The following is a 27,001-nucleotide window of genomic DNA, read 5'->3' as shown; positions in this document are numbered from 1 at the left end:
GAGTCAGGGAGTCAAGAAGTTGCCATAGCCATCAAGAGAGCCAACGGCATAATGGCTATCCTCAACAACTAAGGAGATAAGGGATGACCAATGGGAAGAGAGGGGGCAAATTCTCAGCAAAGAAGGGACCCTCGAAGGTGGGGATGAAGATGAAGGTGAAGGTGGAGAGGGGAGGGGGAGGGTTAGCATTGAGCATTCGAAGTTCAGCACTAAAGCGGGAGAAAGGAGAGTGTGAGGAGAGATAGAGGCTGGAGCTACGAGCTCGCCAAGTAGAGAGTGTGAAGAGACTTATGTGTACCCTCTTTCTACTATGGGGATGGATGTGTGTGTTCTTGTGACTTGTGACTTGTGACCTGTAGATGTGGTCCAGTGATACGTGCTTTGACCATGTTGGTCACTTTCTCATTTTTCTTGTCTTTTCCCAATATGGGGATTGTTCACTAGTGTATGACAAGGTTTTCTTCTTCTGCTTATGTTGTGGAGTTCTCATGGGATTGTCATTTAGCATAGTGCACTTGTACATCGTCATTCACTGCAGTACAGCATATGACACTCGCACACCACTGCACGGTGCACTCTACACGATCCATTGCATTAGAGCATTGCAACACTCAAGATTCTCACGCCAACGGCCTTTGGCCTTCGGTAACACCTCTAGAAGGATAGGAACCCCTCCCCTCAGACAGTTTATGGCAATCACGGTGGGACACTGCTGGTGCTGAGTAGCACAAGTGAAGTGGTGATCTAGGGTCCTAGAGAGAGGTCTTATGCCGAGTAGTTCTGAAACATTTGAAGGAGCTAGTGAGAGAACTAGGAGGTACTTGAGGAGAGTGGAGAAAAAACTTCCAGTAGATTAAACTCGGTACAAGAAGCATTACATGCGATGTGAGTTTGCAAAGTCCTCAACTCGAGCACAAAGTGAGCCCATTGGAGTAGTAACCAGAGCAAGTAACTTCATCGACACTCTCATTGACTTGGATCAATAGGAATCCTAGTGGTCAAATCTAGTCTTTGGAGAAGAATAAGTGCAAAGCGGAGAAGAGGTGAAAGCAAAGGGTACAAAGGACGAGGGCTCCTCAGGGACTCATCAAGGTCAAGCCAGCCCCTCTCCTCCTCTTGCAACGATGTCTTCATCATCCACCTCTTCTGTCGGAGTGGTGACTCCATTTGCTCCCGTGTCGACCTCTGTTGGACAAGCTGCTACCTCATCTGTTATGCATAGCTCCAGGCTCATAGCTTATCTTTCTTCCACATCTATCCCACTTGGGGGTACTTTTGCTTCGGCCATGCCTTTACCTGCCATGATGGTTTCATCTCCCTTTCCATCCACACTGGTGCTGCCTTTTCCATCACCTCCTTCCTTCCCTACTGCCTACTCATCCATGACTTCAACTCCGTCCCTCTCTTTCCCAAATGCTCTCCCATCCTCTTTAAACCCCACATCTTCTATGTTCTCACCCTTTCCGTCTGCAACACCAAGGCCCTTCGCGTATGCACTACCATATGTGTACACTTCCTCTATGGCTACGTCAGTAGTGACTTCCCCATTGTGGTCCTCCACAGGAGATGTTATCGGTGTGGTCTCCTCTGGAGCACCCACACTCATTACGGCCCCATTGGGACTCTCTCCAACTCTTGTATTTGGTTCAGCCTCTCAGGTGGGGATGGCCATTCTCAGTCCTGTAGACAGAGCTAGACTTCTCGAGCTACTCAACAAGGTCCATGTGAAGACTCAAAGTTCAAAGGCCACCTCCATGAGGATGCAGAAGCTCATGTGAGAAAATTCCTCATAGCATGTAAAGCTAAAGGCGTGGAGAATGAGCATGCGTTCCTTCACATCTTCCCCTAGTCATTGGAGGATGCCACAGATGTATGGTACAGTCAATTTCCCCCTGACCACTTTGAGATGTGGACAGACCTAAGGGAGGAATTATTACGCACTTTCGAGTTGGAAAAATTTGAACACATGATTGTCCAAGAGTTATCCACTGACACCATGAAGCCTGGAGAAAGCATCTCTGAGATGTACACAAGGATAAGGGTCTTGGCGGCAAAGATGTCTATGCCACCTAATGATGCTATCATGAAGGGGTGGTTTTTGAAAGCATTACCCCCTACCATTGCTATAAGGCTCATTGATGAACTCCTTGAACACCTCACTTCAAGACTACCTAAAAGAAGTTATCAAGATGGAACAGTCACAGGTAAGTTTTGCCTCATCAATGTGTACGACCACCCAACTCCCAAGAGAGGAGGGATCATCTGCATGGCAGCAACTCAAGGAGTTAGAAGAAATCAAAGAAGGCCTGAAAGATAGAATAAAGGTGGATGGCCAGTTGTCCTTTGATGCCCAGATTCGAAGTGGTCTTTGGTGCACAAATTGCAAGGGTTCTAACCATGGTTATTGGGAGTGCCCCTCCAAGCGTAAGGTACCTACTTCTACCTCATTTTGTACATTTTCTGAGATCCATGGTCATGATGCCTTTGAGTGTAGGTACCTCAAAGGATTAAGGAAGCTTCTTCGAGAGTATACCTTAGGGGAACCTCTAGTTGTTGTAGTCAACAGAATGGTACCCATAACATCTAGCCTAGCACCAGTACCTCTTGCTCCCCCTCTTGCACGAGCATCCGAGCCACCTCCTCCTCCTATCATGTCGCCTCCATTACTTCCGACTCCCCCTTTGCTCCAAGCTCCTATGCCCAATTCAATTAGTGCCCCTTATTTCTATCCTCAGCCTTATTATGCACCATATCAACCACCTATGTTAGGAGGTGGCTATGGATCCCCTTATCAACATGGTCGAAGGGGTGGTTTTTGAGGTGGATGTGGAGGTGCAAGAAGAGGTCAAAATTTAGAAGACCAATCATGTGTTACAGATGTGGTGAGTATGTAAACTACCAAGATGATTGTACACAACCATTCAGGGGACCCTCTTGTACATAGTGCAACACAAATGGCCACTACACCAGAGATTGTCCCAATGGAAGAGCGGAACCCGCATCCCAAGTGAATATGGTTGATGTAGTAGTGGCGAGGGAGGGCAACAACCCCCATTTGATTGGCGCAGTGTTGGGTGTTGTGACACGGTCACAAACAAAAGGTGACAAATGTAAGGATGACTCAGAGTCAACATCGGAGACCTTAGCACCAATAAATTTGACAAGTGTTTCCCCACCAAGGTCATTCTCCCCCTCCAAGTACACAATACGCCCTGGAATAGACCACCCATGCTTGCTCTTGATAGTGACTTAGAAACAAACTCGAAGGGCACATAGCCATTAAGGTCAACCACTAACTCTAAAGGTGCCCCATCCTCGGTTGATCACTCTATGTCTTTGAGGTATCAGGAGGTGGTAAAGAGTGTCATGAGAGATCTTCAAACAAGTTCTGAAGATGAAGGTAGCATACCTCAGTTTTTGCTCCACAAGTCCAGAGCTGTAAGGTTTGCAACAGAAGTGACAACCCTCAGATAGCACAAGGAGAATGAGGCACAAGTAGGACCTTCCACTTTGTCCCCAACCATGCTCAACAGAGAAGGGGTGATGGGGAAAAGACCTAGTCTTGCCTAGGCAAAAGGGAAAGGAGTGATGGAAGAGACACCTCGAGAGACAATGACTCACAGTTCAGACATACATTTGCATCCTCATGTAAGCTTCGACCCTCAGCCAGAGGCTAGGAGGATGAGGTCACACAAGGCTAACACTAGTGTCCAATACTACTCCCTGTTTGAAGATCTTATGAGTTTCAAGCCCAACCTCACTCTCTGACAACTTTGTCTGTTGTCCCTCCAAATCAAGTATCAGACCATTCCATTTCTTAACCACCTCTCAAGAGGTTGATAAAAGGGATTTACTTCAAGTGAGCCAACACCAGAGACATTACTAGCTCAGCATGGGTCTACACCAGACCACTTCTTTCCCTACGCTGCCCTCACTTGTGAACAAAGTCCCAAGCTCACCGTGGAGATTCATGAAGTGGAGTTGAAGGATGTCTTCCTTGATGGTGGGGCAGCTGTGAACATTATTCCAAAAGGTACACTCTAAAAACTCGAGCTGAAGTTGATAAGTGATGTTCATTTTCAAGTACGCATGGCTGATCAATGCAGAGTAAAACCAATGGGTGCAGTCAAAGGTGTTCACATGAAGATTGGTAGAGTAACTTTTCTCTCCAATTTTGTTGTCCTTGATATGACCGAAAATGAACAAACTTACCCTCTACTTCTTGGTAGGCCATGGTTGTAGTCCACAAAGGCCATTCAAGATTGGTTAACTAATGAAGTTCGGTTGCCCTTGGGATCCACATCCCTCAAAATAGATATGGTCCCAGGACAGGCAAGGCACATACCAATAGAACTAGGACAGGAGGATTTTGAAGAATAAGTCGAAGCTGAAGAGGAGCATTAGGCTTGTGGGGACTGGCCCATGGGTGGTGACCAAGATATCAATGAGGAGACAACCCTAGAAGGATTCGAAAGTTTGACCTACTTGTTGGATTGGGCTGATCAAGAAGATGAGGAAGCTGTCATTTTGGATTGGATGGGAGCCCTAGGCTCCTTAGCCATCAACATGGTGGAACTATGCCAACAAGAAGATCCCAAAGAGCACCTACTTGCAGTATCAGAAGTCCACCTAGAACCACATGCATAGGGTCTAGCTAAACTAGTTTACAAAGGTATACCTTTTAATCTTTGCAATAGTCCACACCTGAATAAGAGAATGGTCACAAGGGGTACTACAGTGGACACCATTGAGAACAATGATGGTACTGCAGTGAACATTGATGGTCGTCCAGTGGCTGGCATGGAGGACATTGGTCAAAATGATGCTGATGGTACTATAGCAAACATCTACTATATACGAGGATGGTATTGCACAACCCACCAATGGTACTCTAGTGTACAATGATGGTTCTATGGTGTACAACCATGGTACTACTGAGTACAATTATGGTCATACAGAAGACAGTAACACTACTAAAGACGAAATTGATGGTGATAGTGATTTAGAAGAAAGTGAGATAGACATTGCTGAACTTGAGGAGAATCACCCCACCAACAGCTTGAGGTCTTGGGGGGGGGCACATACAGGATACGGAGATGAGGACATGGCGGATCTCACTTTGCTTGACCTTTTCTTATCAGAAGCTGACCATCCCTCAATTGAAGACCTTCCTGAAACCACTTATGAGGTGGAAGGATTACCTTACTGGGACATGCTAAAATAGGAACTTGATGTAGATAATGAAATCTCAGCCCGTGTAGGTGCCCAAGAACCCACCAGGTACTTACCCCCCATCTTGGTTGAGAGAAGTGAAGGGGGACTTTCCCCTTGAAGATACTCTAGCACACACAAGACTAAGAACAGGTGAGCCAAGTACCTCAACATCCCAATGCATTGCCCCTATTGATGAGGCATGGAACTGATGGTATCTCAACATTGGGACTGAGGACTAACCCCAGCATTTGAAGTTAGCCACTTGGGTTTGGGAACATGACTATCTTCTAGCTGCAGAGACAGACCTTTTTAAAGAATTTGTGGATTTCTTTGCCTAGTCCTACAAGGATTTGAAGGGGGTGCTCAGCTAATTTCATGGAGCATCGCATTGACTTATATCTAAATGCAGATCTTGTGATTAAAGGTCCATATTGCATGAACCCCAACTATGGCAAGGCAGTCCAAATAGATACACAGAAAATGGACCCAGCAAGATTAATCTACCCCTGGGGGATTCATAGGGGGAAACTTATGATATCACGTGAGTGTACAATAGGGGGTTTTTTTGAAATGAGGCATAAGCTTATACATTAGGGGTGGGGGCCCTTTTTTTTTCCCCAATATTGAATTTAAGTAGGGGGACATGTCATATTTAAGAAGGGGGGACATAATATATGTTACCTTGGGTAACTAGTCCAAACAAGTTTGATTTTGTGTATGGTTTTAAATAGTCATAGGAAAAGTAACCTAAATTTACTTATTGTGTAATCTAAATGCTTGAGAGAGAATGTAGGTTTAAGGAAAGGGGGGAACATAATGGAATTTTGGTGGTATCTTATAAGCTTAAATAGGGGTGTTTTATCATCCTATGTGGATCTTAAATAGGGGGTTTTCTTGAAGTTCATGCACGCAGGTGACGTCCCCCTTTAATGAAGAGTGAATCCCCTGGGAATCTACCCAGTGGATTAATTTGATTGGGTCAGCAGAATTGTCATTGTACCCAAAAGAGAGACTGGCAAATTCAGAATATGTGTTGACTATCAGAGTTCGAATGCTGCAACACGGCGTGATAGGTTCTCCCTTCCCTTCACAGATAGAGTGTTAGAGATAGTGGCAGGACATGCTTTATACTCATTCATGGATGGATATAGCAGGTACAACCAAGTCTGAACCAAGTCCGAGTGAAAGAACAAGATCAGCCCAAGACTACCTTTATCACTCAATGGGAAACATACGCTTTGTGCAAACCCCGGCGAGGAGGAAGCGCCGTGGGCGACTGGCTCGACATGTCCATTGCGATGAATAAAGGTCAGCAGCAACAGCAAGGCAAGAGATTCTGAAGGCTCTGAGGTAACTGTAGGGCTTCTAAGAGGCAGACAATGTCCCGGCACCATTTCAACGACTTGTAACCAAACTCTTTCGGGAGAATATCGACAAGTTCCTTGAGGTATTCGAGATGACTTCTCTATTTTTAATGGTAAATCGGCCTCCCATCTTGATCTGGCCATACAAAATGATCATCTACACTCCATCTACATAAGTTGAGATGGGTCTTTGATAAGTGCATAGAAGTGCGCTTGTGTTTGAGCCTTGACAAATGTTTCTTTCTCACACTCCGAGGTGTTCTCCTTGGTCATATTCTTTCTACTACTGACCTTGCAAAGTTAGAGGTGATCATCTCATTGCCTATCCCTCATTCACCTAAAGAGGTGACGTCCTTCTTAGGGCATGTAGGATATTACCAAAGGTTCATACATTTCTATGCCAACATTGCTGTTGCATTGACAAAACTCCTATATCAAAACCGATCTTTTGTTTGGGCCACCCCACAACAACTGGCCTTTGATGATCTAAAGCATCGCCTCATGAAGGTCCCCATCCTCAGGCAACTCAATTGGGATGTAATTTTTCATGTCCATGTGGATGCTAGTGGGTGGGCCGTAGGTGCTATACTGGCTCAACCTAACCAAGATACCAAGATTGATTTGCCCATCTGCTTCACTAACTAACAACTCAATGGAGCATAATGCAATTACAGTACCATAGAAAGGAAGGGTCTCGGCATGGTTTATGCCATGACCAAGTATCGTCACTACCTCTTGGGCAACAAGTTTGTGATCATCACTGATCATCAAGCTCTTAAGTATTTATTGAATAAGCCTACTCTTGGTGGCCAGTTAAGCATATGGATTCTTCTTTTTCAAGATTTTGAATTTAACATTGTGGTGAGGGCTGGTAGACAGCATCAACTTGCAGACCACTTGTCCAAGTTACATTTTGGGGAACTAGCTAGTGGTATCACCGATGAATTACCCGATGCAGGCCTTTTCAAGATGACGGCACTACCTGATGAATGCCTATTTGTGGTGGACTACTTCCCACCATGGTATGCCAACATAGTACACCTCTTGTCTACAAGTGGCTTTCCTCTAGGTTTGACTCTAACAGAGAAATGCAAGTGGATCCTTCAAGCTGCTCGAGAAGGACCAGATCTTGAGACAGTGTGTGCTCCCCCATGAGACCCAATCCATTCTTGAGGCACACGCTAGCATAGGTGGAGGGCATATGGCCTCATATGCTACTACTTGGAAGATCATGCGTGCGGGGTTTTGGTGGCCCAAGCTCTTTCGTGCCTACCATGCTCATGTGACCCGATGTGATTCATGTCAATGAGCACGCCCCAAGCCTATAAGGTGCGAGTACCTTTCTCTCCAACCATTCACTCCAGTGCCCCCCTTCTATCCGATTTCATTGGACCCATCTCTCCTGCCACATGCTGAGGGAACAAGTATGCTCTGCTTGCCACCGACTATGGAACCAAATGGGTCGAAGCTAAGGCAGTCAAAAACTATACAACCCAGGTAGTAGCCACATTTCTATATGACTAGATCATATCTTGGTTTGGTTGTCCTATTGAGTTGATGAGTGATAGAGGATCTCACTTCCTAAATGACACCATTGCTACACTGATTCACATGCTACAAATAGTTCACAAATTTTCATCTCCCTATTACCCACATGGCAATGGTCTAGCTGAGAGCTCAAATCGCACAATGTGCGAGATCATGCATCGTCTTTGCCTAAGTTCTTTAGCAGATTGGAGTGATATACTTCCAGTTGCTTTATTCACCTACCAAACTACTTACAAGGCGAGTATTGGGTATTCACCCTTGAGCTAGTTTATGGATTGGAGGTCATCATGCCTTATGAATTTCATCTTGACACCCACAGGGTTCTTCCAGAAAAAATTGACAACTTTGAAGCTTGCATAATGGAACACTTGTGGGATTTGGAGGCACTAGTAGAGCATCGACGTGAAGTTCTCTTTGCTCAAGAAGTGTGGTAGAAATGACAGAAAGCTTGGCATGACCGGACCCTCAAAAAAAGGGATTTCAAAGTTGGTGATTTAGTACTCTTATATTCCAGTAAGTTTCTCAAACACAAACCTAAGTTTGTAAGTGGTTGGATAGGCCCATTTTTCATTGCCAAGCTTATCCCAAGTGGCGGAGTCTACTTGGCCACTTTGGAAGGCAGACTCCTACCTGCACCAGTGAATGGGTCACGCATCAAGAGGTACCATGATCAATGAGGAAACACCCTCCTAGTCCTTGTATATACACTCTTGCCTTCTCCTTCCCTGGTGACATCTTCTCCTTCTGAGTGCCACTTTCTGTCTCTACATGGGTCCTTCTCTTTCCACCCTAGTGTCACTTTCTCTCTCTAAGTGAGGCCTCCCCTTTTCACCCCATGCCACTTTCTCTCTCTAAGTGCGACCTCCCTTTTTCACCCCATGCCACTTTCTCTCTCTAAGTGAGGCCTCCCTTTTTCACCCCATGCCACTTTCTCTCTCTAAGTGTGACCTCCCCTTTTCATCGCGTGCCGATTTCTCTCTCTAAGTGAGGCCTTCCTCTAAGTGGCGGCCTCACTTTTTTACTCTGTGTCACTTTCTCTCTCTAAGTGAGGCCTCCTCTTTTCACCCAGTGTCACTTTTTCTCTCTAACTATGGCCTCCCCTTTTCATCCTGTGTCACTTTCTCCTTCCCTTTCCACCCTATGTCCAACCTCCCACCTCTCTCTTACAAAACCCTTCCCTTTCCACCCTCTGTTCAACCCCCACCTCTTTCTTACAAAACCCTTCCCTTTCCACCCTCTATCCAACCCCCTACCTCTCTCTTACAAGCTCCTTCTCTTTCCACCCTCTGTCCACCTCCACCTCTCTCTTACAAAAACCTTCTCTTTCCACCCTATGTCCAACCCCCCACCTCTCTCTTACAAATCCCTTCTCTTTCCACCCTCTGTCTACCCTCCACCTCTCTCTTACAAACCCCTTCCCTTTCCACCCTCTATTAAACCCCCCACCTCTCTCTTACAAACCCCTTCCCTTTCCACTCTCTGTCCAACCCCCTACCTCTCTCTTATAAACTCCTTCTCTTTTCACCCTTTTGTCCACCTCTACCTCTCTCTTACAAAACCCTTCTCTTTCCACCCTTTGTCCACCCCCTACCTCTCTCTTATAGACCCTTTCTCTTTCCACCCTCTGTCCACCTCTACCTCTCTCTTACAAAACCCTTCCCTTTCCACCCTATGTCCACCCCCTACCTCTCTCTTACAAACTCCTCTTTCCACCCTCTATCCACCTCTACCTTTCTCTTACAAAACCCTTCCCTTTCCACCCTATGTCCAATTGCCCACCTCTCTCTTACAAAACCCTTCCCTTCCCACCCTATGTCCAACCCCTACCTCTCTCTTACAAAACCCTTCCCTTTCCACCCTATGTCCAAACCCTACCTCTCTCTTACAAAACCCTTCCCTTTCCACCCTATGTCTAACCTCTACCTGTCTCTTACAAAACCCTTCTCTTTCCACCCTATGTCCAACCTCCCACCTCTCTCTTACAAACCCCTTCTCTTTCCACCCTCTGTGCACCCCCTACCTCTCTCTTACAAACTCCTCTTTCCACCCTCTGTCCACCTCTACCTCTTTCTTACAAAACCATTCTCTTTCCACCCTCTGTCCACCCCCTACCTCTCTCTTACAAACCCCTTCTCTTTCCATCCTCTGTCCACCTCTACCTCTCTCTTACAAAACCCTTCCCTTTCCACCCTCCCCTACTTCTCTCTTACAAACTCCTTCTCTTTCCACCCTCTGTCCACCTCTACCTCTCTCTTATAAAACCTTCCCTTTCCACCGTATGTCCAACCCCCTACCTCTCTCTTACAAAACCCTTCTCTTTCCACCCATTGTCCACCTCTACCTCTCTCTTACAAACTCATTCCCTTTCCACCCTCTGTCCACCTCTACCTCTCTCTTGCAAACACCTTCTCTCTCCACCCTAAGTCACTCTCCCACCTCTCTCCTACCAATACTTTCTCTCTCCACCATTTGTCACACTCCATCTCTCTCTCTTACCAAAACCTTCTCTTTCCATCTTACATCATCCTTGCCATGCACTTCCAACTAATTTTTAGCACTTTGCTAAATTTGGAGAATATGCTTAATTTGGCAAATATGCTATTTTTGGTGGATTCGATTAAGTTTGGTGGTTTTGATTTTTGGCTCTCTCCCCTCCATCGGTTCTCTCCACTCATTACACATTACACTCAAAGGCGCTATTTTTAGCACCCTGCTAATTTTAGCTTTCTTGCCTTTTTGTCAACTTTTCTCTTGCTTTTTGACAATCCTCCCCCCTATGTATCACGCTTTCTTCTGTCACCTCTATCCACTACAGCCTTGCATGTCTCCTGCTAGTGCCATCTCCTCTACCACATCTCTTGCTCCAGTTCCTCTTCAATTTGCTTCTGCCATCCTTGGGCCTTCCATCATCTCCTTCTTGGCCTTTACTTCCTCTTGCTCTCTATTTTAGCTCCTCTCCCTGCACCCTCATAGCCTCTCTATGCCAACCCCTCTCACCACCCTCTATGTAGCTCCCCCTTCTACCAGTGAGCACCCCCCTCACCAGCCTCCCCTACCCTTTACGTAGCCCCCTAATCACCACCCTCTACGTACCCCTGTACACCTCCCTACTTGCCACACTCTACGTAGCCCTCTATGCACCTCCTCTTGCCACCTTCTACGTTCCCCTCACCCGCCTCCCCCCTCCCTCTACATACCCCCCCTATGTGCCTCTCCCTCTCCCTCTCCCTCTACCCACCAACCCCCTCCTCCTTCAACGCAACCCCCCTACCCCTCCTCCCTCTCCTGCAACACCCCCCCCTCCTGCTTCTCCTTCAATGCACCCCCCCTCCCACTCCTCCCTCTCCTGCAATGCACCCGCCCCCCTCCCACTCCTTCCTCTCCTACAATGCACCCCCCCTCTTGCTTCTCCTTCAACACACTCCCCCTCCGACTCCTCCCTCTCCTTCAACGCACCCCCCTCCCACTCCTCCCATGCACCCCCCCTCCTGCTTCTCCTTCAACGCACCCCTCCTCCCACTCCTCCCTCTCCTGCAATGCACCCCCCCTCCCACTCCTCCCTCTCCTACAATGCACCCTCCCCCCTCCTGCTTCTCCTTCAACCCCCCCCCCCTCCCACTCCTCCCTCTCTTGCAACGCACCCCCCCTCCCACTCTTGCCTCTCTTGCAATGCACCCCCCCTCCCTCTCCTCCCTCTCCTGCAATGTACCCCCCTCCCACTCCTCCCTCTCGTACTCAGGCCTTGGCTTCTACCTCTACTTGTGCCTCTATTGCTACCACGTTGAATGGGGTTGCTCTTTTTAGAAATCATGCCTACACCATCAACGGCCAGCCAAGACCTCTCTACAACTGCTCAGCTAAAGCTTTCCTTTGGTGTACAACTTTTTCTTTGGCGTACGTGGCTTTTTTGGCATATAGCTTTCCTTTGGCATACAGCTTTTTCTTTGGTGTACAGGTTTTCTTTGGCATACAACTTTCCTTTGGCATATAGCTTTTTCTTTGGCGTATAGGTTTTCTTTAGTGTACAGTTTCTTCTTTGTTTCTCCATTGATTTCTGAGTAAAATCGTGACTTGCGAGATTTTCTTCTCTTGGATCTTGCGAACCAACACCCCCCCCCTCCCACTCCTACCTCTCTTGCAACGCACCCTCCCTCCCATGCCTGACTCTGCTTCAACGCAACCCCCCCTCTCTCCGTTAGATCAATGCAACCCCCTCCCTCTCCCTCTCCTACCGCTCCCCTCCTGGCTACAAATCCTTTCTCCTCTTTCCAATCAATTTATCACACTCCTCTCCTGGGTCTCAATAGGCCTTTTCGACCACAAGCTCCTATCTTGTTGGCCTCAACATTAGCACCCCCTCTTCAATGCTTACCTCACCAGACCTCTTATCTTGTGGGCCTTGACATCAGCACCCCCTCTTCAGTCGTTACCTCTCTAGACCTCGACATTAGCACCACCTCCTCGCTCTTTGCCTCTCCATAGGGAGCATTATTCATGCCTGCCTGTGCCCCTCACCACAAGTACAAACCCAAATTACCCCAAGATACTCTATTCATTGTCTTTCATATGGCTCTGGTAGCCCGCAGAATAGGATTAGGACCACCCTCCATGGCATCACCTGGCAAACGCATTGCAGATGACCAGGGTGCCAGGTCTACACCATGGAGCACTTCCAAACGACCTCGAGCAGCTGCAGATTCACCTCCTTCCAACAAGATCACTATCATATCAGATGAGGAGCTATCCCGTTTTTTGAGTTCCTCTATATCAGATCATGGAGGCTTTGACTATCTGCCCCCCACAGGTACTATCAAGACACCATCCAAGGCATCCGATGGGCACAGTGGGCACAGTACCGGTGGCGGTGATTTGGCCCCACAAAGTATAGCTTGCAATCTTCCACCCCTTGCTTCATCTTCCTCGATCATTCAAGTGGTTTTCAAACCTTTCCTTGATCCCACACTCAAGCTATCCAGCATCTTGTTACTTGATGAGATAAATCGCATGTCTCTCATGGAGTTTGATGCTGTCACACTTCCCCTAGTGGATGTCCAAATGTGTACTACATTTATTTAGTCTTATGACTTTGCAACAGACACATTTGGATTCTTGAATTCCCATCATATATTTACTCCTAGTCTCGTATCCACATATCTCCATCTTCCCACAGTTCCCTTTTTGCCACCTCACACTGACTCACTCACATTCCTGTCCTTGTCAACATGTAAACCTCATCATCGGGGACATGAGTGCAAGAAGGTTCTCAAGGGAAACATTAGAGAGGCACTTTTAGTGAGGTATTTGTGCACTCACTTCTACTCTACCCCAGGACACTTCTTCATCACCAAGGCGATCCATTCTGCCCTAGACTCCATTCTCTCTGTCACTCCCTATGATTTTGCCTCACTCTTCTACTCTGCCTTCCGTAACATAGTCTGCATTCGTCAGGGAATGTATACATGTACCTGTGGGCTCCACCTCACCTCCTTACTTCACTAGTGGAAGGCCAACCCTCCTTCCATTGTCACAGGTCACCTCCCTTTATTATCCCTCTCCCCTCTTGTCACTGCCTCTGCCATCTCTTCTTGTGTCACTTCCACTATCACTTCCCTAGTTCCTGCCTCCTCTCCTCTTTCAACAAGGAGGGCACCTGGATGAGTGCAACCTGATGCATTCTACCTCAAAGCTTCTTCAGTACATTTTGTTACAGGTTCCCCATCAGTGACATGTCTCATATCTCCATCAGTTACACTTATCTAGGCTTCTCCAAGGATCTCCAAAGTTTGAGTGGGTCTGATTGCACTAGGTACACCCCTTGTTGTACTAGTGATGATGGATGTTGTACCAGTGACTTCCTCGAAGAGTGTATTTTGCGAAGGACTGCAACTGTTTCATCTTCCTTCACCACCACTTTCACCGATGCAGTCATCACCACAATTCAGGTGACCTCTGACCATGTGTTGGACCTGAATCTTTCGCTGGGCCCTAACTCCCACGGGCTTTCTTAGAGGCTGTCTTCTCAAGGTGTACTTCACATTTCGGCCTCCCCACCACGACCAACATAGGGCAGAGACCGAAGTGGGAGCCCCTCCCCACGATGAATTATAGCGATAGGTACGCCTGTATGAAGAGGTGATTAATTTGGTTGACAGGATGAATTACAGCGATACGTATGCCTGTATGAAGAGGTCCTTGCATCTTGCTCAACGTATCATGGATGACACTTTCATGCAGCTAGGGACAGCGGTCTTCAATTCCACAGGTTATGCTCATAAGCTCCTCTCCCAGTAGAAACATTTGAAGTTAGAATTTGAGAGAGCTCAAGCAGCCCAGTAGTGCGCCACAGAGGTGACACTTCAGCAATAGAAGGAAAGGTGATAGAAAGAGGACTCAGCTATTCACGAGCATGACATCGCTTGGAAATTCAGCGGGTTGCCCTTGAGGATCGCCTCTATAGTCACAAGTACGAATGGGAAGTAGAAATGACAACACTATGTAGTCAGCATGCAGTAGCTCTGGCAACTTTACAAAGCTAGCATGTCATAGACGTGAACAGATTTTAGCAGGAGATCACACAGTTAAAGGAGTTGTTGTCTTCCTTAGAGATTTCCAAGAAAAAATCAAAATCTAGAGTGGCTGAATTGGAAAAGAAGCATTCATCCATGGAGGAAGAATTCACAAACCTTCGGACATAGTTGGCCACCCTCCAGACTTCCCAATCGACCTTGCAAGGGCAAAAGGATCATTACTACTGGCAGTGATACCACTGTTATAAAGCCAAGTATGAAAATCTGAGAAACATTATGGACATGCTTGAGGCTAAGGAGGCAGAGCAAAGGGATGAGCAAAAGGCCATAGAGCTACATACGAAGGTGGAAGAGGAGAAGGCTACTGATGATCTTCCTAAGTAATTTGATACATGGGTTTTTGGATTTTTTGCACTGTTAGATTTTTTCCAGGCTGATTGGCTCTCAATGTAAATACCAGGGTGTTCTATCTCAAGTTGTACTCAGTTTTTTTTGCAATTTTCCATGTTGTCTTTTATCAAGCGCAACAGTTTATTTTCATAGTTTCATTTTAATACAAATTTTGGAATTACTCGCACGGCCAGCCACATGGTCTGTACCGTTTTCTTTTCCTACTCCATCACCATATCAATGGTTTGAAAGTCCTTTTTTCTTTGACAAGTTCCTCCTCCATTTCTATTCACTGGGATGATGAATGATAGTGGCGGGGAAACTGTTACAATAGAAACACCCCTGACCACATGACAACAAGCATTGACTACATGTCGACAGGTGTTGACCACATAACGATAGGTGTTGACCACATGTTGACCATGTGTCAACATAAGTCAACCACACGACATGAGGAGTTGACCACATGGGTTCATCCAAGAGTATTATTCGAGGCAACCATGCATTGACACATGTCAACCACAGGTCAACCCCAGGAGTATCATGCCCAAGGCGACCTCATTGAGAGCTACGCACAGGGAGAGTGAGCTTAGCACATGGAGTAGTCAGGAGTATTTACAATCACATAGTGGTACAGTGGTGTGGTGATCGAGCTCACCTGCACATGGAGAATTTACACCATCCTAGCTAGAAGAGGCTGGTGAGTTAGGGTCTCTAGAAGTCGCCGTAGCCATTAAGAGAGCCAACGGTGCAACGGCTATCCTCAACAACTAAGGAGATAAGAGGATGACCAATGGGAAGAGAGGTGGCGACTCTCAGCAAAGAAGGGACCCTCCAAGGTGGGGATGAGGATGAAGGCGAAGGTGGAGAGGGGAGGGGGAGGGTCAGGATTGAGCATTTGGAGTTCGGTAGTGAAGCGGGAGAAAGGAGAGTGTGAGGAGAGATAAAGGCTGGAGCTATGAGCTTGCCAAGGAGAGAGTGTGGAGAGACTTGTGTGTACCCTCTGTCTACTATAGGGATGGACGTGTGTGTTCTTGTGACTTGCGACTTGTGACCTATAGACGCGGTCTAGTGATATGTACTTTGGCCATCTTGGTCACTTTCTCATTTTTCTTGTCTCTTCTCGATATGGGGATTGTTCACTAGTATATGACGAGATTTTCTTCTTCTGCTTATGTTATGGAGTTCTCATGTGGTCGTCATCAGGGATGTTTTTATCGAAGCAATGCTTATATATTAATATAAAATCTTGGCGAAAGTTTTCAAGCTCATTTTGTTAGTTTCACAATCTTGGTAGAATGTAGTACTTTTTTATATTTTTTCTTTTGAATTTTAAAGGAAAGAATGGAAATCCTGGCGAAACTTTAAATTTTTTTGCATAAAATTTTCAAATCCTCGCGAATGTTTCAAACATTTATTTTTATTATGGCATACAAACTTTCGACACTAATATAAAAGTTTAGCTTCTTAACGAAACTAACTTGAAAAAATCATCCATGGTCGTCATTTAGGATAGTGCACTCATATGTCATTGTTCACTGCAGTACAACATACGACACTCACACACCACTGCACAGTGCAGTCTGTGCAATCCATTGCATTAGAGCATTGCAACACTCATGCTTCTCACTCCAGCAGCCTTTGGCCTTCGATAATACATCCAGAAGGATAGGAACCCCTCCCTCAGGCACTTTGATGCTAACTTACCAATTGAACATTTTTTCTTTGTTAGTATTTGTGCTATTGTATGGCTCTTAGTGCACTTTAACTTCAAGATGCATCTTTTCATAGGAATGTTAAAGGCTAGCAAAGAGTAACAGCAGGTGCTTAGAAGTGCCATTGTCAAAATGGGCTTAAAATTTTATATCCCCTAATCTTTTGCTTGAATTGTTTGCATTCGTTCTTTTTCTAATTTTAAAACTTACAAAGGGGTTGAACAATCAAAAGCTATGTTATCCAAGATGCTTTTGGAAGATGGCCTCTTCCATAATCAATCAATCAATTATAGCATGTACAAATATGTAAACCCAATCAAGTGTTAGAGAATATAGTACCCACCACAGATGCTTGAGTTCATCCATACTTCATTTCCGTGCCCTCATTGCCTAATCACCTCAATTCCCTTGTTCTTTAATTGCCTCAAAATTTGTGAAATAGGCTCCCACAAAACTGATGTGTATAATGCCTCATGTATGCGGTAGACTCCTAGTCACACGTATAACATTTGCATAATTTACAACATTATCTGGCTGGAAAAACAAATGAATTTTCTAAAATAAAAGCGTAAATGCATCTATATTATTAATGATATACACATTGCTATAGAATTATTGATATGACCATCAATATAAACATTGATGCTATTATCTAAAATTTGAGATTGGTTTTCAATGGTTTTATCAACTCCTACAACCCATATATATTCTGAAACTAACTTTCACATCATGAAATGCAAAATCAAGAATCTATTTATAGGCCTGTAAGGTAATGGATCTTTGTTAATGGATGAATGCCCCAACTAAAAGTAGACAACAAGTTGACAAGGATGCCTGTGATAAGTCAAACGCCAAGTCCGTATGCATTTTCATAGCATGCATAAAGGATATAGTATTTTCCCAAGTGATGCATTTGGAAAAAGCATAAATGGTGTGGATGACACTTAGCTATAAGGAAAAGCTCTAGTGATTCACCTTAATCTTGAGACATAGTTAGTTATGGAAAATTGGAAGATGTAGGATGAAGATACTATAATGGACCACTTTAATAAGATGAATCTCTTGAGAGATAGATTATGGATGATGGATTTGTTGTGGTCATGTGGAAGACACAACATTTTTTACAAATATGCCTCATCCAATCTTTGTGTAGCATAATGTAACATTGAAAAAAAAAATTGTTCTCATTATTTTTGCAAGGCCATGACTAAATTCTATCATGATCACGAATCTCAGAAGTCCGCACCTAATTTGGATAATTTGTAAAGTATACTCCAGATTTATGTGAAGGCTTTTCCATAGCAAAGGTTGCTAGTGGATCAATTATGTTTATGTGAATAGGAGTCTGCAAAAGAGTATAGGGGATATCTATGCATTTCAAAAGCAAGAGTCCTCAAAGCAATGTAGAAGATGGAATGTATTTGTCCAATTTTGGACAAAACAAAGGGAATTTAGGCCAACAATCCCAAGAATCTAATCCCAAGAAAATTTGTCATCCAAGGAAAGACAAAATGATATAATTGTAGCAAACTAGGACACATTTTAGAAATCTCCATAGCAAGGCTAAGAATAGGAAAGGCAATAAGGCAAGAAAAAAATTTGAGCACATGAATATATGAAGATATATTTCTAAAGTAGTAAATGAAGAGGATAGATCACATAAGATATGTTGTGTGATGGCTAAAGAACTTATAGTGCTAGCAAGTTCATTTAAACACATAGGGAATCTTAGCCTTGCAAAAAATGATTCTAACTATGAAATCTAGGTAGTGGATTCCAAAGAATCACAACCCATGTTTCATTTGAATGGTTGGTTCAAGAAATAGCACCAACCACGGGTTCTGTCTAGATTAGCATAAGTGTTCTATTATCTATATAGATGACTATACATGCAAGATTTTGCTTGGTGTTGAGAAGCACTCTATTTCCTATATAGATGACTATATATGCAAGGATAAGTAGTATTTTTTTATCCTACATGCAAATTTTAGTCTATTTTATGAAAAAGAGGTTTGAACTCTTACAAGTTTTCAAGGGTTCAAGACACTTGTAAAAGCTCAAAGTGGATATATGATCAAATGCCTTCACAATGGAGACGGATATATATCTAAATCCTTGACATGTTTTTTTAAGAAAATGGGGCATCCACAAGAAATATTCCTTTCTTAAGACACAATGGCAAAATGGTGTAGGAAAATGCAAGAATTTCACCATTGCAGAGTGGCATGGCACAAAGTAAGGACATAGGTTTTTCATAAAATAGAAGAAGCAATCTGCAGTATAGTGTACTTGATTAATAGTTCACCCAAAATTGCTTTGCATGATATCACACTGGAGGAAACATGGACTAGATACAAGCCTAAAGTCTAGCATATTAGAATTTTGGGGTCAACTAGCTATACTCAATGGCAAAGCAAAAGAAATATAAGTTTGTAGACTCTATCCCATGGCTTGGGTGTGTTGAGTTCCACGGGTTTTCTTCACCTTACAGATATATCAATGTCATCATTTGTAGTACCAGTGTAGCTTAGGACCTTGGTTTGTATTCTGATGAGAGACGTAGGCTCAAGTGTGGGGAGAAAACAACATGCATGCTTGTGTGACAGGAACATTCATCAACATGTTTGAGGTAATGAAGGCTTTCAGCCTCCATTGGGGGTTTTAAGGCTTAGAAAGAATTTTAGGGTTCATAAGAAGGATCCAAGATTCAAAAGGTGCTTTAAGGTTCAGAAGGAGGTTCCAGGGTTTAGAAGGAAGTTCAAGGTTAGAAGGGGAATCTAACTTGTCTCCCTCATAGATCATGGAGGTCAAGGTTTGAGAAACTAATCTAAGAGGATAACAGTTTAGAGGAAGCATAGGACTGGGAGAGAAAGAAGGTATAAGAGCATGGAGATGGGGGAGAGAGAGGAGAAGGGAGGAGGAGAGGCAAAGGAGGAGTTGCAAGGTTGGAGGAGAGGGGAGAAGGAGGCAAGATTAGGACTATAAGAAAATAATACAATGTCTATGCTCAACAGATAACAAGATCTCATACGCAAGAGAGAGAAACAAGATAGTATGGAGAATCTAAAATTTGATACTGTAGAACTGATACAATAGATGGCGCTGCCTCCCAACCATGCGCTCCTGTGAAAGAAGCTTCGATGGCATGCTGGAAACAGTAGAAGACGGAGGTTGGATGCTAAGGAATCAGGGTTGCTGTAGCCAATGATGAAATGGGCTTCACAGGCTTGCTCTTATACAGCCACTAGTCATAGTTGGTTAGGCTCAATTGGGTGGCCGACCCAGTCTGCCCAAAATGGTTGACTGGGGGTCTCGACTGGGGGTCGGTCCTGAAATAGGCCACCGACCATACGATAGAACTGGTGTGCAAAATAGAGCAACTGACCTATGGTTACCGTTCGGCCTAGAGCCATCCGAGATCATCTGAGGCTCCAAACAGGCCCCGCAACCCGAGAGTAGGCTACCCCGAGAAATGCTCCGTCTACTCTCAGTGCACTCAGTTAAGGGATGCCTTCTTGCACTTGCATGTAGCCTAGTTGGCGGTGTGCCAACTCTATTTGAAGCCGTCCAGCCATCAGGCCACACATGGCCCCCATCTGGTGTCCAAACCAAGACCTACCAGATAACCAAGCTACTCAAATGCCTTCTCCTCATATGGGGGCCTTACAAGTAGAGTTAGCTGGTTCCCACTAGTTACACGAGAGTGGAGCATTGATATCTAACAAGGACATGCTTTTGGACATGGAGTGCAAGGGAGCATGGACACTTGGAGATAATTGCATAATAGAACTCAACACAATGCCCCAAAGAGTGTGGACTTCATTCCATCATGGGGTATTTATATAAGCTGGAAAGCTTCTCTCTCTGCATATAAAAATTATAAGACTTTCTCTCTCTACATGTAGAACATGCATCCAAGATGTACATGTAGAAGCTGCATATAGGAGTTGAATGTACAGGCTACATGTAGAACATGCATGTAGAAGTTGCATGTAGGAATTGTACGTAGAACTTGCACGTAGAACATACATGTAAGAGTTGCACATAGAACTTGCATGTAGTACATGCATGTTGGATTTCTAAGAGAGATTATTCCTAGCCTTATGCAAGTACAAGCGGAGCTTTGCTACTACTCCACACACACATTTTGTGCTACTTGAGTCCATGTTGACATGAAGTTAAAAAAGTTTGATGTCCAAAGCAATAGCTGCATTATAGTTGGGTTTGTGGAAGAGCCCAAGGTATACAATTTGTATAGTCCCATAGCCTATTAAATTGATTGCTTCCAAAGATCTAATGTTATAGGGACAATCAATATGAAGGCCATCTACAACTACAAATAGTGTCAACCTATTTCAAGTGTGGAGTTTTGAAGGCTATCTGGGTTATACTTGCAATATGATACGTTCTTTTGCTTATATTATGGCACTTCACTTGAGTTAGATGGATATAAAGTCTAATTTCTTGAATAGAGGACTACAAGGAAAAACATATGTAGAATAGCCACAAGGTATTGTGCATAAGGAATTTGGACATTTGGTATGCCTGGATAATGTTTTGTATTATCTCAAGAAACCTGTGTAGATTTGATATAGGATGGTTCACAAGGACTAAAATACATCATGAGATGCCATAACTATCATTGCACTCTATGTGGATGACTCCATCATAGTTGGAATCAATAATAAGTTGATCCAAAGAGGTCAAAGTCAATATCTGTAGGCAATTTGAATTTCATGACCTTTCATTATTGCATTACATTTTGGGTACTTAAGTTGAGAAAAGTAAAGGATGCTATGTTTTAAGTCAGACCAAATTTAAAAAATGTATATTGTAGAAATTAGATATCTAATCTATTTGTTGATGACTATAACATGGCTGGACATTTCATATGTAGTAGTCTTGTGAGCTAATTTATGTGGTAAAGTAGTATATGTCTACCACTAAAAGTGGGTAAAGTGGATTTTCAAATGGATTATTCAAAAAATAATCACAAGTTGTCATATCCCAATGACCACTAAGACATAGACTCATAACTCATTAGACTTGAGGCATTAATTGGGGAGGTGGTCCTAAGAGGAAGTGTATTTCAATATACACATCATGTTGAACTTGTAGTATTCATCTAGGTCTAGCAAGAACATTCCAACATGGAATTTATCCATAGCAATTAAACCTTGAGATAAAAGGAAAAGAAAAAAATCTCTAAGACAAAAAGAGCAATAACTAGTTTTGTCCCACGCCATGAGGCATTTATCCCCCTAGAAAATATTGATATTCCAAGTCTAGAAGCCTAATCAAGCACAATTGGGGAAAGCATTATAGATGATATTTTGATCTACAATAGTTGAAAATTAATAAGAGTCCCTCTTGATATTAATATAGAAATTGGTCTTTGAGTTGGTGATGTAAGTACATAAATCATTTTTTGTCTTTGAAAATCACAATAAATTTCTCAAAATGTGTTGCTTCTAAACAAAATAGTCTTATGATTATTTGTGAAAACTTGGTTGAATAGGTATACTTTATATATATAAGAAAATGTTATCTTGAAATACAAATTGATTTTGTAGGTGCCATAGATGCTTCAAAGTGTACATACACTATAAACTTAGGAGAGAGAATTCTTGTGGGTAGCTATGGAGTACTTGTCATTCAAGCAATGGATTCCTTTGGAAACAATTGCACACTTGGAGGGGGTGGCTTCATGGTTTCCTTGAAAAGTTACAAATCATTAGATGCATATTCTGGAGTTCCATATGATAATAATAATGGAAAGTACACATTTCCTTTCCAACTAGATTCCACTGGCAACTACAAGATAAACGTTACGTACAAGGGGATGCAAATTTTTGGACAAGACCATATTGTCTTATTGCAAGGTAAGTGACCTACATGTTAGAAATTTCTTGAAACTATTATTCATATATGCTTTACATGGACACATTAATCTCCACCTAAAAACATAAAGATTACTTCTAATTACAAAGAATATTGTTTAGAAAATGAGAAAAAGTGCAAGAAACCATGTAATATAATAAAAAGAGGTAGGAATGACCATGTGTTTACTACGTAGTTAATGTCTACGTTCACTTATGCATGTGGTTTGTGCATATATGCACGCATGTGTGAATGTCTTGATTATTCATTTATGCACATGTGCATGTACATTTATGCACGTGCCTTTGCATGCTACATATATATGCACATGTACACATCTTCACACATGCTTGTATAAATATGTATACATTTGTATAATGTGAGATTTGAACATCCGAAAATATTTCCAAGCCTAAACATCTTAAACTTGATAGTCCTATCTACCCATATTCTGTATGCGCACATACATCTGTGCTGCACCACCTTTGCATTTCACAAGCCATGTAGGCTCTTCTCTCCCAAAGTAGCACAACTAGCAAAGCCTATGCTCCTCAAGATCTACCAAACTCAACCACTCTTCAATAGAAACATGAATTCCAGAGGCACCATAGCCTCTAGTCCATAAGTAAAATAAATCAATATTTAGTTAGTAGAAATCTTATATGCCGTACTAAATGCCTACAATGTAGAATGCAATTGTTGGTCCCAATGAATCCTATTATCTTCTTCAAGGTACATATCCAGATCCGATTGGTGTACTCCACTTTGGACATTCACCTATGGATATTACACCAATCACTTCTTATGAATGATCATATGCCTTTGTGTCAAATGGTGGATCATTGCATTGAAGAACCCCTTGATCACTTACTAAATTCATGGGATACCCAAAGATTGTCACTCATGATAGTCTCATAGAGGATGGTTTTGTATTGTTAAGTTTCGTACATGTGATGGAAGTTGCAATGATATAAAGGACAATAGTACAAATATTGTTTGCTACACATGAACAATGTATGCAAATGTTAGATGAATGCTAAGCCATTGGAAGAAATTTCTTCCTATTTTAGTCTTCTATGATGATTCAACTCATGTAAACTTCACAAAGCATAAAACACTATAAAGGATCCATTTATGAGTTGTTGTCTTATAGGTAGCAAACATGGAATCCTTTATACACTTGATTCCAAGTTGATGATAGAGAAGAATAGAGCAACTCAGTATAGATCTTTGGCACAAGAGAGTACATCACATTTACCCCAAGAAACTTCTTATGGTCAACTCCTTAGATCCCATACAACCTTATGATATACTTAATAATGTAATGGAAATCAAGTGCAATCTGCACATAATTTTTGGGTGCATATTTTGAGCAAAAATAAAGAAATTTCTCAAGGTTGCTAGAGTTCAAGAAAGTGACAAAAGTTCAAAGTCCTAATAAGAGCCAAAGAGGTTAACTTAAAGGTTGATTGCAAGTCATTATACAATAAACAAGGCTTGAATCAAAGTTCACCACTGCCTACACTCCTCAAAAATTTTGAATTGCAACCACTATCTATATTCCTCTATTAAGCACCCAGTTTAGGTCACTAGGTCTATGTTGAAAGAGATGGCAATGCAAATGCATTTCTAGAGTAGAAAAATATCTACAAGTGCTTATATGATTAATAGATGCCACATTAAGGCATTAAAGAACTTGACTTTGCACAAATCTTCATTAAAAACAAGATGATGTGTAAGAGTATTTAGTTGTAGGTGCTATGATCATGTGCCAATAGGTTTAGATTCAAGCTCAAAGGCAAAGTGGATAAGTGCACCTTTTACAAAATAGTGATTAAGTACATGCCATACCACCTTTAACTCCACAAGATATTGTGGAGTTTTTTCTAAAAAAAGTACATGTCATACCACCTTGAACTCCACAAGATATTGTGGAGTTTACATGCCATACCACCTTTAACTCCACAAGATATTGTGTGTGTGTGTGTTTGTCCTATAACTATACTACTGAATCAATTCTCAATGTACCAATAAACCAAATACAATCATATATCATTGCTCTTAACATTGTATAAGTGAGAATAATCTATCACCACATCGACCCTTCTAGCATAAAGTCAAAGTGGGAGTCAATTTACATACTCACATTCATGTCAGTAAATTGCAAAAAGTAAAATAATACTCATGACTAGTCTCCAATAGAATGTCCAATCCTATTTATCAATAGTTGGAAATGATCCACCGTAGAGTGCTCCTCAAAGCTATCCACACTGTATCTTCATGCCTTGTTTTTTCAATGCAAACCTGATAGAGAGGTATGCCAACTCACCTGGCACCATCACAACCAAATGAAAGTTAGAACAATTCATTCAAGCTATGGTAGCCAGGCTTCAATGTCGGCACACAGTCATTATCCATGTCACTCTATCCAGACTAGCATAATCAAATCATGGCATTCTATTAAAAAATAATTAGAGGTTGGTATGTAGACAGTTAATGAAATGCTTATAAAATCTTAGAGTAATTCCCAATGGATTATGTGGACTAATCAAAGGCCCTATTGTCCTTTGATCAATTCTCAACCAATCATGATGTTGCATCATGTTAGGCTTGCACACAAGAACCCAAAAAATGATGTATAGAAACTTGCATATAGATCAAAGGGTAAAATATGCCTTGACTCAGCACATATCCAAGATGAGATCCCATTTTTCACTTGAATAGTCTAGAACATAGGGCAAGAAAATCTTTCCAAAAGCCAATGGCATCCTAGGCATAACACATTGTGATAAGATGCCAATGGGTAGGAGGATGGCATAAAGTATAGAGGCCAGACAATTGGAACATGAAAGCATCAATCCATTCCCATAAAGGAAATTTTGTTATAAACAATACCATAAAGAAATTATCAAATAATAATCATCAAAGACATTGCTCTTTCCCCTTGTGTTTGCAATTCCCTTGTTCCAATTTAAAGACAATAGTTCCAACGGTACACTGTTTATCACCTTGGATTAAATAATGCCCAAACAATCTCACCATATGGCTGAAACTTAATAAATTAGGGCCATCCCATAAATCCATATTAATGATCATGTAGTTTTTCCACAATACTCATGAGTGTGAGGAAATTTCCAATACAAAATAGTTTAAATATATTTTCCAAGTGGTTTTCATCAGGCCCCTTGTAATTACCTTTATAATTATCACCATAATTCAAGAGGCCCCTTGTAATTATCACCATAATTCTTAGAATTGTAAAGAAATCCACCATGCAAGACAACTTAAATGCCCAATAACCCAAGATCATCCTAGCGGTAAAATAATCCCCATGGAAATCTACCTTATATAGCTTCAAGGTCAACATTTGCTTGGGTCTAGCCAATTGTAAAACAATTTTCTGGGCCATTTTAGGACTGCGACACAATGTGCTCCTGGGTGAGATTTTGATTTTTGTGCAGACCCATTCTCTCACTAGAAATTTTCCCAATGTCACGATGCCATATTGGCATAATAATGAGATGCAATCTATTTATTCTGAACACCGCATAGCTCAAAACATAGTAGCTCTACACTACATCGTGCATCTCTGCACTACTTCGCATAGCTGACCAGCTATCATCACACAACCTTTTGCCGTAGCTTTGCCACCTGTCACTGGGCAACGTGCCCATGAAGATCATTAAAATTCAAGGCTGGCTTGAAGAGACCACCACATTGGTTCTTGGCATAATAATGAGACACGATCTATCATTTTGAACACCACCACATTGACAATATGGCCCTTGAGGGGTCCCCTCTAGGGGCAAGGGACATATCGACATGCTATATTTGTCCAGTGGCATCGTAGATATTGTATAATGCATGTCGATATGTCCCTTGCCCCTAGAGGGGTAAACCTCAAGGGCCATATTGTCACTTGCATTTTCTGAAAGTTTAATTCTATTTTTCTAGATATATCTCCATGCAACCACAATGGTGTGCCATTGGAGCTATTTTAACGCTACTTTGGTACTAAACCAAGGAAATTGTAGTCCTACTTTACTGGTATTTTAGTCCTTGTTGCAATAAATATAAATGAGGGCAAAAGTATTATGATCCACCACGGTGACTAGAGGCCTGGTGGTGCCATCCAGATAATCAACTACAATTCATAGAGTGAAAATTGAGTAAAAGAGATTACAATGTACATCTACATCCAATAACATGTAATATAAAAATTAACAACTTATACTTAGCAAAAATTAAACAGAGAATCATACATTTTTAAAAACTCAGCAATTGCTGAGAGCCTTAAAGGCCAAAAGATTACATCTAGCGACCATAGCCATAAAAGTTAACAACAATGCATACTGAGGGCCTC

The 27,001-nt window shown here is 42.7% G+C and overlaps 1 protein-coding gene across 1 annotated transcript in view; it reads left to right on the top strand.

The window, feature by feature from the left end:
* The window catches only part of LOC147905515 (uncharacterized), a 233,189-nt gene that overhangs the window by 156,428 nt on the left and 49,760 nt on the right, over nucleotides 1–27,001 (top strand). The window contains exon 17 of the mRNA XM_087385680.1: nucleotides 22,332–22,640. Coding sequence (XP_087241806.1) covers nucleotides 22,332–22,640 — 309 coding nt within the window. The remainder of the gene's footprint in view (nucleotides 1–22,331; nucleotides 22,641–27,001) is intronic.

Source organism: Dipteris shenzhenensis, chromosome 1, assembly GCF_047967505.1.
Source record: "Dipteris shenzhenensis isolate YYH24624 ecotype China chromosome 1, Dip_SZ_1.0, whole genome shotgun sequence".
In the NCBI taxonomy this organism is placed as follows: domain Eukaryota; kingdom Viridiplantae; phylum Streptophyta; class Polypodiopsida; order Gleicheniales; family Dipteridaceae; genus Dipteris; species Dipteris shenzhenensis.
This window is presented reverse-complemented; position numbering and strand designations above follow the sequence as displayed.